Here is a 16,265-nt window from a genome sequence, read left to right as displayed (position 1 = left end):
CGACACGCGCATCCAGTATCTATCAATAATTAAGAGCTTTTCTGATTTATAGTTGCTTAAAAGGAAGAAATTTTCAGGTCAAAACAACAGGTGACGAACAGTGAGCAAGAGAGCCTCGAGGAGGTGAGGGAGGATATCTTAATTGTCGTAAGAAAATAATAGTACTGATTCCAGTAGCTTCACTATATTTACATTTTATTCCATAACTGAATGTTGAATCTGTACTTTGTAACTGAACAATACAGAAACTTTGTCTGTGACAACGACAAAAAAAGGAAAAGAGAAAGTTCTCTCTCGAACAGAATCAAATCGTTATTAAGTAATGGTTTGAAAATTTGGAAAAAGGCATTCTCACTGTTAACTTAAAATCTCCGCTTTTCATTTAATGCAGTGAACGCGTCCAGCATTTGTCATGAGGGTAACACTGGCATTAACTGCTTGCCTTTTCGCCATGGTAGCGCTTATTACATCGACTGAAGGAAACTTTGAAGCCTCGGGGAATTATGAGCAAGGAACAAAAGATCACGCTCCCATCTCGCTCGAACACGAATCTCACGCTGAAGACGAGGAGGGCAGTGCGTTCGATTCGGGAAGTGGTGCTTCGGGTTCTGGTAGGGAAACTGAAATTTAAACGTAATACAGTAAATACTGAAAATTAAATTTGCGATTTGTCAATGAAGTACAGTGAGGTGAAAGATACGTCTTGCAAGACTTCTGAGAAAGAGATTTTCTAAAGAAAAAATGTAACAAGGAGTTGATGATGAAATCGCATGGAGTGAATTAACACGAACCTGGTCAGTAAAGAAAACTCGGACAAATTAGGGCGTGATATTCACCACGGAAACTGTTTAATCTTTCAGTGACTTAACAGCTCGTAATTATCAAACACGTCGACTAGATCACGGTTTTTCTTTCACGTCAAAAGTCAGTGAAAACACAATTTTATAAACTTCTGGTCAAAAATATTTCACGCCCTCTTTCCAAGAAAGCAAAAAAGGTTACGAAAATAACATGGGAGAGTTTCACCAGGTAGGTTAGCGCCGCGTAGAAAGGTCAAGTATACCCTCAATGAAACCCCGCCATTTAGTCATTTCATTAATACGACCACCACATTATTTCAGTCCCTTTTGGATTTCAGAATAAAGTCAGTGATAAGCTAGGGTCTTTCTAACTTATGACGCTTTTAAATATAGCGGGATTTTCGTTAAACCCAGGTGTAACAAGATTGCTCGTTCGTGAAAATGTCTTTCGTAATCACAAAGCAGGATTTATTTCGTCGCTAAAAAGTCTCTTGGTGTATCAAACTCAAATCAGTCCTCTTATCTTTAGTTATTTGTTATCTAAAACAAAGCCCTGGAGTACTTTGTTACACTGACTTTCAAATTATTTCGTTATACTCAGGTTCGTTATAAAACATAGCCTGGTGATCGTCAGCTCCAAGATCACAAAGATTTCTGTCGGTCTGTTGGAGTTTGGTAAACCAAAGTTGCACTAAATTTTTACGTGATAATGAAAACGAGAAGAAAAAATCTGCACGGTAATACAGTAGAAGTTTATTTAAGTCCCACCAGGCCGTTCATCTTAAAAAAGGACGAAGCCGAGTGGAAAACATTCTAAAGAGAGATGTGGAAGGAAAAATTTGTTTTGGTGATTACACAACCACCAATAACCTTTTTACTTCGTTATTTGTTTGGTAGGGGCAAAGGACGCTTCGGTTGTTGGCTACCCGTCGCCATATCCTTCCCCGTCTGTTGGTTTCCCTGTACCCGCCCCGGCACCATATCCTATGCCCCCTGTTGCACCCGCCCCGTCACCCGTCCCGTCACCATATCCTTCCACCCCTGTTGCACCCGCCCCGTCACCATATCCTTTCCCTGCACCAGCCCCATCTCCATATCCTTACCCTACTCCATCACCATATCCTGCTCCATACCCATACCCTGGACAAGGTCCCTTGCCATATCCCTATCCATATCCTTCCCCTTATCCCTACCCTGTCGTGCATCCCGCCCCCGCCCCTGTACCCGCCCCCGCCCCCGCACCCGCACCCGCACCCGCACCGCCCTCGAAAGAAGAAGAGGAAGAGGAGGAAGAAGAGGAGGAAGAGAAGAAAAAGGAGAAGAAGAAGGACGAAGATAATCCAAATGATAAGAAAACAAGCCACGATAAAAAAGAAAAGGATGACTGAAGAGGAACGTCAAACAAGTTTAGGGCCTTCTCGTTGATAAAAGTTTTTATTGTAAAATTGAAGAAATACCCTGACAAAATAAAGGTTTATTGATTTTCCTTGGGTAACCTCCAGCATCTAATTAAAGTCAATAATAATAATAATAATAGTAATAATAATAGATTTATATAGCGCTAAAATTATAAAATATTCTAAAGCGCTTTACAATGAAAAGTGATCTCGAGAATGAGGTGGTAGCAATAACGGGTGCTCATAAGGCCGAGTTTCACCCAATTTATATAAACATCCCACAAAACAGAATTCTAGCAAACTTAAGTTTGCCTGCATTGGCGATGCTGGCTTAAGGCGAATTTTTGTCATTCAGTTTTTTTTTCTTCTTTTAGCCTGAAAAAGATAAAAAGAAAGTTCGTATTCATGTTCAGTTTCAACACACATTTCGTTAACCTTCTTAAGTTCCAGGTGGCATATTTCATTTAAATGTTTTGTTATAACCCCAACTGAAGCCCCGTCCACATTGCATTATTCGGGGCCGCTTTAAATTCCAACATTTGCTTTTCTTCTCCATGGACCTCAATTATGTTTGTTTTTCTCTATTTGTGGTAGGTCTTCTTCTTCTAGTTGCGCCTGCCTGCACACTGCTACTAAGCTACTGAACTTCTAACAGAAAGGAAACGCTTACGGCACTTGACGATGAACGGGAAACAGCAGTCCGGGATTTCTTTGCCTAACAATGAGTTTATTTAGCTTTTTTCAGTGCCCGTGGACTTGAAACCTTCTTACATTAGTAGGAATCTTTGTCTATTTTTCTCTTCTTTACGTGCTGCACGCATGAACACTTGCTGCCAAGATATCGCGACAACGCCTGCTTTTCCTCGGTTACCGTCGGTTGCTAAGCTAAACCATGCCTGATGAGGCGTTTAACTGTCGACAAACCTAGGTTGGCTTACTTTTGATTTTGCCGCCATTTACCGAGGTTTGCTGCTGTGTTTACACGGTTAAAAATTTCACCTCAGTAAAGTTAAAGCAAAACCAAGGTAAACATGTCTCGTGAAAACATGGGCTCAGTGGGGTCTTCATTGTTCATCACTAAGTTTGGCTGAAAACGACATGAATTTATTTATCGAAAGTTTTGAACACTGCGCGACACCTTGAACTTTTGAATTTGCCTTGAGATATCCTTCTTTGAGTCATATGAAGTGTTGCGCGAAGAAATAATTTCGTATTAAAATTGATGACTCCTTGCCTGAATACACACACCATAATATATTGACAACGCGCGCCATTGACAAACTTGAGCTTGTTCTTAGTCGAAGTACCTCCACACTTTTAAATGGATCCCATCAATTCAATTTGTTCATCAGGTCTCGTCCACACGACGTCGGAGAAATATGAAAACGGCGTTTCAATTCCGAAACCACATCAAGTGTTTTCCGTCCACACTACGCCGAAAGCGCACGGGAAAAGCTGGAGTCCACGACCATTTCAGTTGGACCATGGATAGTAATAATCCATGGTCCACAGTAAAACGGTCGCGTCGCCAGTTTTTCCCGGGCAATCTCGTTTCCTTTTACCATTGTTGGTTCCCAGCGGGGGACTGTCAAGTAATGTTTCGCAGAGTATGTTCAATCCAGCCCCCTTTTCTTCTCAGATTCTGCGGTGTTACCAAACGGTTCTCGTTCACCTCGACGTTTCCTTTAGCAAGTTGGAGTTGATCAAATTTTATGTAAAGATTAATTTCGTGGTCTTTAAAATAGTGTGATATATTAGATCTTTTTGAAAAAAAAAATCGATCGTACGCTTTGAAGATCTTTGGAGAAAACGGAGGGCTGAACAGGAGGCGCGAAAAACTGTTCACGATTTCCCAAAAAATTTGATAGTCACCGGAGTTTCAAGATAAAGCAAACTGGTACTATAAAAATCATCATTGTACTGTATCTTTGTGTTCTTAAAAGTGTCGTGGAATAAAGAACTGAGGGTATCGATCGACATTAGTCAGATACCTTGCTTTTTTTTACGTTGATTTGCCAATAGGAGTTGAGCTTGGAACAGTCCGACACGCACGTACCGATAACCTATAAATTATTTAGCGACTTCTCCTTTTAAATTACTTGAACTCTCTTGTTATTTTCAGGTCAGAATCACAGATGACGAACTCTTGAAAAGGTGAGAGATATACTTCAAAATGGAAAAAAATGTTTTTTTTACATTATATTCCAAGAAAAGATTTTTCACGTATAAGTTAAGTAGTAAGTAATCGTAGAACATGAAGCAAATTTTTTATTTTACTGACAACGATTTGTGGTCTTTTTTGATACAGGTTAAATAATGAAGGGAGCATTACTGACAGTTTCTTACCTTTTGGCCTTTGTTGCCTCGAACAAGTCGAATCACGACATTAAAGATCACGCTCCTGTCACGCACGAACACGAATCTCACGAAGAAGACGAAGAAGGTTCGTTCGATTCGGGGAGTGGTACTTCGGGTTCTGGAGAAGGTAAACTTGTCAAATGATATAGTAATAAGATTTTACACCACTGACAATTCGTTTTTCGGCAAGTATTCAAAGCGTTGGATGTAGCCTGTCGCTTAAACTGCTAAAATTTAAAATGAATCCTTAAAAAATGGAATGAAGTTGACGATGGAATCTGGCTCGAGAATAAGTGATCAGCCAACTTATTAACATTTTAAATCGTTCCCTTGCCAACAAATTCTAAGAAAAAGGCAGGCCAGATCCATCCGGTGAAAAACGTTCAAAACTAATTAAGTATGGGGCGTGTTTGACCTGTCGTAGTCCAAGACACGATAAAATAGTACCTACTGTAGTATTACGCCTCATGGTCACCAACTCTTTAAACCAGTAGTACATAAAAAAAAAATAAGAAAATAGCAATTGGAGGAAAATATTGTAATAAAGTTGGTTTGGATTTCTACAAGGACAGGAGAAGGGGAATTAAATATTAATGATTCTTGGGATGATACAATTCTAGCTGGCCTAGTCGCATGCATTTACAAGTATTGAGGTTGAAATATAAACTTACCAAGAGATTTTTGTGGGGTTTACTCGCCAGTTAAGACAAGTTTTAACTTGTATTAACTTGTATCAAATCTCGTATTTTCGAGTAACTTATCATTCCAAGCCTTCATTTAAAAGCCCGAGAGCGTAAAATTCTTTTTATGACAGTCATAAAAAGAATTTTACGCTCTCGGGCTTTTAAATGAAGGCTTGGAATGATAAGTTACTCGAAAATACGAGATTTTCATCAAACTGGCCATTACAACGAAATCCAGCGAAGGATTTTCGACTCTTTTTTTATTAATAACCTTCTTAATTTGTTTGACAGGAAGAAAGGACGCAAGCCTTAGCTATCCCTCACCGTATCCCTCCCCATATCCCTCCCCTTATCCCTCCCAATATCCCTCACCATACCCCTCACCATACCCCTCTTCCCGGTATCCCTGGCCTTATCCATCTCCTAATTCTTCCCCGTATCCCTCACCATATCCCTTACCGTATCCCTCACCATATCCCTCCCCGTATCCCCCACCACATGGATCCCGCTATCCCGCGCCCTATCCCCCTCCTAATTCCGGACCCTATCCTCCCCCATGGCCATATCCTGGACAGTATCCCTCAGTCGTCGTCATCGAAAAAATAATAAAGAAGAAGAAAAAGATAAAGATAAGGAGAAAAGGAAAAAAGAAAAATCGAAATCGAAATCGAAGAAACTAGCGATGGCAAGACAGTAAATGCTCACTGGAAAAGCAGCATTTCACGAGAATCAAGGCTGTTTTGCTCAAGTTGAAAGCTGGCCAAAGCAATTGATGACATCGTGTTAAAAATAACGAAGTAGTTTTAAAATCATCTTTGCCTTTATGTCAATACTTGCGAATGAAAACAAGCCCTCAGTGCATTGATTTGTCATAGATGAAAATATTATTAAATGTTGTATACAAGCTTTACTACAAAATCCAAACAAGATGAGGACTTTACAATAACTGCAGAAATTCTCGCGCGTTCATTGGTTAATTTTCATTATCAATAAGCAGACAGACATAAGCATTTAAAATTTCTGCCTTTTTGTAATTGTAAAAAACAAATTGACGTAAGTTTTCCATGCCTCTTTCCAGTTATTGATAATGAATCTCGTCACAACATTGTCAAAGTAGTCTTGACAATGCTATGATGAAATTCATGACAATAACGGAATAGAGGCACGAAAAACTGACGCCAATTTGTCAAATATAAGCAATAACCTCCATTTGGCTCAAAAAAAAAATTGCTCGGATATTTGTCCGCGGACTTTACCTGCTCCGAGATGACAGTTCAGTCCCGGAGCGTAGCTCGAGGAAAACTGTGACCTTTAAGAACAGGTAATGTCCAAGGTCAAATATATGAGCATATTGTGTTTATTATCCTTCAAATATACTTTCGCAACACACGCGGGTTAAAAGTTGTGGAATATCACTAGGCAAGGGATGATCAAGGTAAGTGAGTGAATTCCCCACGTAGCTCTTTCCCTCTTAATTTATTTTTAGACATGGTGTCTAGTTCTTCCAAGGATTCTCTTAGGTTTTCTTGCCTTGATCTTTCCATGCACTCGCATACTCCCCAGTTTTAGCTGGGCCATATTCAGTCACGTGGCTCGTTTAGACCAACCGCGCGCGAGCGAATATATTTGATTGATTATAATTACCAATTATTGGACGAGGTTAAGCAAAATATCGTGATTTGTCAGTGGCGAGCAGATCCATTATTTGTCGAAGCTGACTCAGGCTGAGGCAAATAAAGATTAATCTGCGAGATTGCGAGACACTGACAAATCGCGATGTTTTGCGATAAACTAGTTCAATAACAGACCATATTCGTATCCTCGGTATTGGACTGAAGCTAGCTTGCAATAGAGGCTCATGCGGGGGAATATTATAAAAAAGAGATTAATTTAATTTGCATTTGAAGAGACTCCCTGCATTAGCCTCAGTTTCAAGCTAGTTCCAGTCCAATACCGGGAATACGAATATGGCCTATTGTTTTATCATTTTATCACCAAGTTTGTTTTCATATTTACATCACTCTCTGACAGCTCAGGGAAGCAATCTTCCATTTTTCACTCGAGAGCGTGGTTATAGCTACGCATGAGCAGAATGTTATTCGCAGCAAAACACATTTAAACGGTACTACGCATGAGCAGACCATCATTTGTAGGCAGTTATTTGCAATCGGATAGCAGATCATAACGTTTAGTGCCTGTTGGATATACATCGTGTTTTTTATTTGTGACAAAATGACGTTTTATTTCTCAAACTCAGTAATAATCCACCAAGTTTAAACAAAGGAAATCAATACCGTGGTGGTGTTTAGATATCTGGTGATAACACGGTCTTTCGTGGTTGATATATTACATCAAACACGGAAGACCGTGTTCGACCACATTTCCAAACACAGAGAAGAGTTGAAAATACGACGCGTAGCGGAGTTTTTTTTGACGAATTTCAAGGTGTTTGGAAATGTGGTCAAACACTGTCTTGAGTGTTTGATATATCTTCTCAATTGAAACTATAATTATATAGCAGCCAGTTAATCCAGTATTGTCAGCACAGCTATTATCCTTTAATTTCTGAAAACTGTCCAATTTGGGATTTAATTTGGACAGTTTTCAATAAGGACTTTGAGTAAAAACGCAGAAACTGTCCAATTTGGGAAAAAATAGGTGTCTCAGCCAATGAAATTAGGCTATTAACCTTCCGAAGATTATCGAAGGCCACACGAAACCTTCCGAAGATTTCCGAAGATCACCCGAACATCTCCGAAGATTTCCAAAGATCACTTGAGTACTTTCGAAGATCGCCCGAACACTTCCGAAGATTTCCGAAGATCCTCCGACCCCTTTCCAGAATTTTCGAAGACTTGTGACAATCTCCGGCGATCTCCGAAGATCACCGGATATTTTCGAAGCCTTCCCAAATTTTGGAAGATCGAGGGCCCAGTCTGTTTTTCTTCAGAGACAGTTACTGTAGTTTTCCTTGCGAAGCTGTATTACCTCACCAGCTAAAAAATTAATAAGTAACAGGACTACATGCTTGTCCAATTTGGAAATAATTGGATTCAAAAGATTCCTCTGACAGCCAAATTGGACTTGGCCTGCGGCCTCGTCCAATTTTGGCTGTCCTCGGAATTTTTTTCATCCAATTATTTCCAAATTGGAGAGCATGTAGTCCTATAGCTGGTTTTCACATGACGTCACTAAAATTCAAACTGCAAAACTATTGATCTTCCCGAGATTTTACTTTAATGATGTATAAGAGCAGCTGAAAACCAATATTCATACAAATTTTCGCTCCAAATGGGTGCTTGGTTTTGTGATACACTACGCTTGAATTTCTAAGCTTTTGAGTGACGCGGCTTTTACTTGACGGCCTAGGGAGCTGTCGTGATGGTTAAAAAAGTGACTTATTTCGGGGAATTTGGATATCTGAACAGTTCATGTCTTAGAAAGAGTATCATTTTATTTTAGAGTTTCTCGAGGGATAAATTCACGCTTTTGTGGCAAAACTCAGTGACAGATGTTTCTGTTGGTTTCCGGCCGCCATGTTGGTGCCCATACGGATGGGCACCAGCATGGCGTCTCCATACAAATTTCTATAAATTTGAGTAATAAATTTCTCCGCATATCTTGCATAAGAAAAATTGCTGTGACCAGAATCTTGGCGAGATTCTTTGCATATTTACCTTCTTTCTTGATCTATTTTGAATGGCGTGGCACTGAAAACCAGCAATTGAATGGTCCTTCAAATAATACGCGTCCAACAACAGACCTTGAGTCAAATTTCTCGGGTTGCGAATTTGTTTTGCATCGCCATCTCGGAGTTTCGATCTCTTTCTCAAGGCAGCGAAAGTCACGTCCTCGTTTTGTGAAGTCTCGAATTTACCGTTCGCTACTCTTAGAAAACAGTACAGGCATAACACTTACCCTGGCAGCTGGACCCAACGTCGAACCGCTGTCACGCACCATTAAACATTGTGACCCCAGGATGGATGACATATTTTCTTAACCAAGTCGTGAAATGTAAGTGAGGACAGAGATTTCAGCTAGCCAAAATACGGCTAAGTATCAAAGCATGGGCCGATCATACAAGACACACAAGCAAATAACCTGGCGTAGAAGATGTGCTGCCATAGTCAATTTTTAAATACGTCACTGGTAATGAAGGCACGACCAGCCAAATATCCTGGTTATTTCATGTTCATTCACCACTAGGATTTAAGATCGTAATCAGCTGCACGTATACGTGTATTACAGTATCTTTAAATAATTTAGTGATTTTTTTCACTAATCAGGTAATTGCATTGCGCCCACACATTCTCTGGCCAGACTCGCAAAAGACGAAAACTCGAAAAGGTGAGAGAATTTATTCAAAGTGCTAAGAGTTGGTCTTTATAAATTGTATTCTTTAACTCGCGATTGTTACTAAAGATTGGATAATTTTGCTGAAATCTTCTGTTAATATTGAGTTATTATTGCCAAAAACGAATTTTAATTTTACTTACAATGTCTGGTTTTCTTTTATACGGTGTTTACCGGCGTAAAGGGCAAATCATGAGAGGAACACTAACCCTGTTGATAATCGCTTGCCTTTTGGCGTTTGTCGCGTCAAAGAAGCAACACAAAGACACAAGACATCACAGTCCTTATCAGAACGAACGCGAAGATCACAAAGTGGAACACGAGGAAGGCTCGGGTGTTAGTTCGACCTTTTTGGGAAGTGGCGTGTCTGGCTCGGGAGAGGGTAAATTAATCCTTAAGCCATTAAGAACGAGGTTCAGATTTGCGGTCAATTATTCTAAGCTTTGGTGGTAAAATAGATGAAAAGTAATTGATCATGAAATCCGGCCGGCTTGAAACGCGTAGGGACTCGGCGATCCTACTATTTAACCAGGAAAAATAATACTGTTACCCCACACCCAGAGAACCTTGCAATTTTTCAGAGAACCCGGAACAAAAAAAAAATCGACCTTATGCAGATCACGTTGTAAGTGATCACCACTCTTTTTACCTCTTTTTACCACTGTATGCTTAGAAACGGCGACAAGGCTGAACGAGTAGGTGAGTAACGGAAACTAGCCATGTTAAAAGAAATTCCGTGGTACCTGTAAGGATCTCTGTCTACCCGTCTGGCAAAACAAAACCTTACTAAGCCATTTTCTAAAGCAACAATTGATCCCTCTAAATTTTCGTGAGTTGTTAAACATCTGTAGGATTGCATCAGAGCAATTTCTAAGTGGATCGAGAACAATCTTGTTTTTGAAAAGGGAAATTGGGTGTTTTTCATAAGCGGAGATCTGTTGTACTCGCGTTATCCACTCATAACATGATTTGTCCAACGCCTTCAGGAAACAGAATTGCGCGATTTCAAAGACAATCAAATGAAGATTTTTAATTTAGCTTGCGCGAGGAAAGGTCTCAAAGGTTAGCGAATTTTGTACAGTATAATTCTGAGCGGCGTCATTGGTACTCAAACCTTTAAAAATTTATTAACTCGTTTAATAAATATAATAATAATAACAATAATAATAATAAAGACAACAATAACGATAACAACGATAATGATAACGATAACGATAATGGAGTAAGAAATAACACGCAAACTGCGGTGGCAAACATGACAATAAAAGGGCGTGTTTAAAACACGAAATAGCGAAATGACGAAATGGCGAAATGACGAAAAGGCGAAATGGCGAAACAGTACCAAAGCTAACAGCCAAAGTTACAAGATATAACCGCTCCAGCAAAAGTTGTAATTGTTGCTCTATTTATTTGGGGACGGAGCATTTAATTTTTGAGTTCAAGAGGAGAGGGGTGGGGGTGTGGGTTCTTTCTTCCTAGGGAGAATTTTTTTCTGCATTGGTACTTGTAATTGTTTTGTTTACAAATCTTACCTTGTATCTATTTTTTACACAATAAAATATACCTTAGCTAAAGTTAAAATTATGATTTGTGACTTGTCAGTGGCAAGCCGATCAATTAATTGCTGAGGCGAGTAACTGATCTGCAGGACACTATAGTTAACAAATCACGATATTTTGCAATTACCAAGCTTACAAACTTTTGTATTCATATTTTTAAATCATTCTCTGACAGCTCAGGGAAGCGATCCGCCATTTTTTCCGGCAAGAGCATGGTTACAGTTAAGCATGAGCAGAATATCGTTTGCAGCAAAACACATTTAAACGGTATTCCGCATGAGCAGAGCATTATTAGTCGGCAGTTATTTGCGGGTCACGTGGTGGGCTCTCGGCCAATCGGATGATAATACAAATTGACTGATAACCTCGTAGCCCTCCCATCTCTATAAGTTAAGAAGGTGTAAAAACATCCTCGAAGATAACAAGTGTCAGTATAAACAAAAAGACATGAACAGCATTACAACAATAAGGTTTAAATGACGTACTAGACATGAAATAATCTAGTTGTTGTACAACGGAGTCACAACTTTGCGTACAATTGCAAGTGCTCGCGAGTTACCAAAACAATATACCTTTCCTTGTCCGGATTGAAAAACTTCCTGGAATGCCAACTTACTCTTCTATATACATTCACGTTCATAGAAACATTTAAATTTCGGAAACATTGACTCCTCAAGAGTTCATCAACTGAAAGTAGCTCTACTTGCGTGAACCCAAGTAGGAAAGTTGTGCCCATTTGTGACTCCGTTTGGTCAGTGCTTTAGGAGTGTAACCCTTCTCATTTCTTGATTTATTTTCACAGGACCAAGCGATGCTTCCGTAGTTTTACCCTATCCCAATCGTTCCCCTCATCCCTCCCCCTATCCCTCACCGTATCCCTCACCGTATCCCTCTCCCTATCCCTCACCGTATCCCTCCCCGTATCCCTCCCCCTATCCCTCACCGTATCCCTCCCCCTATCCCTCCCCCTATCCCTCCCCGTATCCCTCCCCGTATCCCTCCCCCTATCCCTATCCGTATCCCACCCCGACTCCCCCCACCCCAGCATCTGCCGCCTCCGATCATTCCTCCAGACCGAAAAATAACAAAGAAGAAGACCAGAAGAAAGAGAAATCCGAAGATAAGAAAACCAGCGACAACAACAAAAATATCCAGACTGACGGCAGGAGACACGGCAAAAAACGACTTCACTTTCTCTAAGCAAGACCGCTCTTCAAAGAAATGCTGGAATCATGTATCATGACAAAATTATCATAAATCATAATAAATAAAACAAAGGAATCAAAACCTTCAGTGTAATTATGCTTCATGTGGAAATTTGAATGCGTGACGGTAGGAGAAGATCCAGGTATTAAGCCCCGACCAAACGATGGCAACATGCCAAAGCAACATATTGCAACATTGTTGGACGCAATATGTTGCGCCCAACCATGTTGCAATATGTTGCGTTGATATGTTGCGATCGTTTGGCCGGGGCTTTAAAGCTTACCTTGATCTTCTCTTGATGACGGTATACATTCTTTAAGTACACGATTAAAGCAAACACGGGAAATTATAATTGACATTCGCACGCGGTGAATTTCTTATTGTGCCTCGGTTTATTTGTTTAGTTCATTTAGCGTGGTTGAATGCTTATTGGTGAACTTCTGTAAAGGTTATTAATTCCTTCCTCGCCTTTTGTCGCGCTGCTTCCCATCTACAATCATGGTCGAATGAAACAAATGTTGAAGAAACTTCGTTTTAGAATGATTATCATTCCCGATAAAGCCGAGAAATCAAATGCTTTTCAAACATGAAAAACTTCTAAAAAATTTCAAAGACGTGCAGCTCAAATTAATATTTAGCTCTAAAGCATAATTGGAATTCTGTCGACGGCTTTGAAGTTATTTTATCGGTCGTAGCTGTAAAGGTTATTAATTCCTTCCTCGCCTTTTGTCGCGCTGCTTCCCATCTACAATCATGGTCGAATGAAACAAATGTTGAAGAAACTTCGTTTTAGAATGATTATCATTCCCGATAAAGCCGAGAAATCAAATGCTTTTCAAACATGAAAAACTTCTAAAAAATTTCAAAGACGTGCAGTTGCTCAAATTAATATTTAGCTCTAAAGCATAATTGGAATTCTGTCGACGGCTTTGAAGTTATTTTATCGGTCGTAGCTTTACCAGTCCTTTAAAAAAGCGAATCCAACAGGCAGTAATGTACATTACCGCTTTGTTTTCTGATGATTAAATCCGCGGAAAGCGCATCGATCATGTCTTTGCAGTCGTCAAAGGAAAAATATCGTGCTCTCTACCCCACGAGTTTTCTTTTTGGTGTCTCTTAAACATTGTTTGGTATTTCCTCTTTCCAGTTTAAGTGCTAAAAGAGCTAATTTTCTGTGTTATGAACGAAAACAAGACCTTGAAAGCTCGTAAGTTTGTACCTCGACGCGCCGTCATGTCTTGCACAATGCGACATTTCACATTGGTTTACATGTGGGGCTGGACTATTGTCGACCCTGCGTAATTGACACTGTTTCCCACGAAATCCTACTTAACAGATTAAACTCGAAATTTGGAATCAACGGAATTGCTCTCAAAATTTTTCGCATATACCTATGGTGCTCCGCTAGCGTCGCTTCGCTGGGCGGAGCTCCAATAAAATTCTTACTAAAACTTTACAAAAATAATAATTCTGTAATTCTGTGAAACTTATCGTAACAAAAATAACATCCCGCATTGATGATTGTCGTGCGTGCTTTTCAGATGTGGCAGTTCAAAAAATGTTAATAATAATAATCTGAAACCAGACTTTCTGAGCAAAGCACATGCAGTTTGCAAGTTGTATAAAGCCTCTTAATTTTCAGTGATACGTTCTAAGGTTACTAATGGCCTTAATGAATGAACATCAAGCCAGCCTGTGAACCCGCCCTCTCCATTAGCAGAGAAAGACATAATGAATACATTGTTTAACAGGTCATCGAGTTTTCCTTTTTAAATGAGTCAGATTTAACACAGCATTACAGTCATCAATGCCATTCATACTTTACCCTTTGCGATTAAAGACAGAAGACCTACGAAGTGGTTATCAGTTCTGACAGTTCTCTGATGGCAATATAAAGAGACAGTAAATAATTTCACATGATGATAATCGTTGGAGTGATGTAATATTAGTCTTATATTCTATTTTCATTTTTTTACGTGTTTCTGGAAAACACTTTTATTTGGCTAAACGCCTGAGCTTTGAGTGGCGTAAAGGTAATACGAAGAACCGTTTAGATTAAACGTATGGCTACTTCTTCAATCACTGTAGTTTTTGTGTTTTAATTAGGTCATTGTCCCTTGGGGCGTTGTTTTGCTTATGAAACTTTTTGAAAAAGTCTGTGCCCTCGACAGAGATAATTTTCTAATCTATGTCAAAATTTACTACAGTCATATAGTCATAACCAAAAGGACTTTCTCGAGTTTGTTCATAAATCGTCTTAGACAGGTTTTAAACACAAAATAAATCGAAAGAGAGCACGTGAAAATCTCTCAGAAATAAGACCAGTTTTCGACATGGCCGGTAACATTTTGTTATCATTTGTTTCCAAACCTAATGGTAAGTTATTAATGCAACGACATTGTTGAAAGGAAGAAAATCTCTAAGATGACTAATGATGTTAATGAATGGATATCACCCTGCCTGTGAACTCGCCCTTTCCACCATGATTAGTAGAGCAAGACCTAATGGATCTATTTTACCAAGTCATCGTGTCTTCCATTTTAAATGAGTCACTTTGTCATAATTAACTTCACGGCCATGAGTGCCATTCATATTTCACACTTGACGATTAAGGTGAGAAGAACTGAGAAACGTTTATCAGCTCTAACAGTTCTCTGATGGCAAAATAAAGACAAATAAGTCATTATTCGAGGATGTCTATTGGAGAGATATAATGTTATTTTATATTCTATTCTTTTTGTTTCAGGAAAACACTTTTATTTTCCTTTTTCTTGTTGCTGATCACGTGAGTTTTAAGGCGCATAAAGGTAATAGAAGTTTAGGTTAAAATGGTGAAGTCTTCGATCATTTTATTGCCGGTTTGTACAGTAATTAAAACGCTGTCCCTTGCGGCGTTTTCTTTTTTGCTTACAAAACTTTCTTTTAAGAGCCTGTCCCCTAGACAGAGATAATTTTCTAATCTGCTCCTAGTTTAAGCCAAATTTAGAATGAGACTTAGATTAAGCTGTTTTTTAGTTGTGTTTTCTTAGCCAGAGCAGGAGCCCATTATACTCCTGACCAGAGCGAAAAGAAAGTATTATATATTTTACCATATTTTGTCAGGCAACGTAAATATAGCCCATCAAAGTAAAACGCTTTCTTTGCGAAACATTTCGGCTCAGTCAACGTTCATGTCCCAGTCTTGGAATGAAACTTTTCTGTTAATAATCAGCTGATGATGGACATGAAACGAGACAAAAAAGCTTAGTTAATGATTCTTAGAATTTGTGAGAGGATCTCAGTGCAGAAAAGATTATTCCCTTGATATCAGAATTCTAATTCATGAGTGTTCGTGAAGATATCTTTAACAAGGGAAAGCTCTCGGTAATAAAGAATCGTTCTTGGCAAGAGATTATCAAGGTAAGTTACCTTAATAATCTTTTGTTCTTAACCAATAGAGAACTCCATCGATTATGAGGCAGACCGGCGTTATTGTAAATTCGTCAATCGCTTGCTCTGAAAAAATAAACCCCTCCAGCTATTTATTATAAAGTCTGGACGATTTTGATTTCGGACAAAAAAGTGTCCGAAATTTTAAGCGTCCGAAATATTTACGGTGCAGTATAAAATTTTTAAGTAACCCCAAAGCTCTTAGTTTCCTTTATGAGGAGAACTCTAGTTGAGATACTTGAGACGCTGCTTGAGATGCGTAACGACTTGATAGAATTTGTATTAATTTCTCCTCGGTATATCTCTAAAGGCACAGTAAAACTATTATTTTCGATTCATAGATGTCTTTTCAGTCTAAATCGTGTTTTTTAGGCGTAAATTTACTTAAGTTACGTTTCATCACAGTGTCCGAAATTTTTTCGGAAATTTGACCAAACTGAGATAAAAAGTGTCCGAAAACAAGAGAATATCTCTTCCCGG

General features: G+C 39.2%; 3 protein-coding genes across 3 annotated transcripts; all 3 read left to right on the top strand.

Annotated features, from left to right (window-relative positions):
- Window positions 1–37: 37 nt before the first annotated feature.
- LOC110061435 (uncharacterized) lies at window positions 38–2,295 on the top strand. The gene is made up of 3 exons (XM_020768277.2): window positions 38–123; window positions 392–611; window positions 1,698–2,295. Exons 2-3 carry the CDS (start codon window positions 413–415, stop codon window positions 2,186–2,188), a joined length of 690 nt encoding a protein of 229 aa, XP_020623936.2. The 5' UTR covers window positions 38–123; window positions 392–412; the 3' UTR covers window positions 2,189–2,295.
- Window positions 2,296–4,512: 2,217 nt separating this feature from the next.
- Window positions 4,513–6,594, top strand: LOC149106770 (uncharacterized). The gene is made up of 2 exons (XM_089298492.1): window positions 4,513–4,682; window positions 5,530–6,594. The coding sequence occupies exons 1-2, from the start codon at window positions 4,514–4,516 to the stop codon at window positions 5,916–5,918; spliced, it is 558 nt and encodes a 185-aa protein (XP_089154618.1). The 5' UTR covers window position 4,513; the 3' UTR covers window positions 5,919–6,594.
- A 2,742-nt stretch (window positions 6,595–9,336) lies between these two features.
- Window positions 9,337–12,437, top strand: LOC149106769 (uncharacterized). The gene is made up of 4 exons (XM_089298491.1): window positions 9,337–9,387; window positions 9,525–9,585; window positions 9,776–9,973; window positions 11,953–12,437. The coding sequence occupies exons 1-4, from the start codon at window positions 9,352–9,354 to the stop codon at window positions 12,348–12,350; spliced, it is 693 nt and encodes a 230-aa protein (XP_089154617.1). The 5' UTR covers window positions 9,337–9,351; the 3' UTR covers window positions 12,351–12,437.
- The last annotated feature ends 3,828 nt before the right edge of the window (window positions 12,438–16,265 follow it).

This window comes from Orbicella faveolata, unplaced genomic scaffold, assembly GCF_042242905.1.
Source record: "Orbicella faveolata isolate gen_17 unplaced genomic scaffold, um_ofav_v1 contig_3, whole genome shotgun sequence".
NCBI classification, from domain to species: Eukaryota; Metazoa; Cnidaria; class Anthozoa; order Scleractinia; family Merulinidae; genus Orbicella; species Orbicella faveolata.
This window is presented reverse-complemented; position numbering and strand designations above follow the sequence as displayed.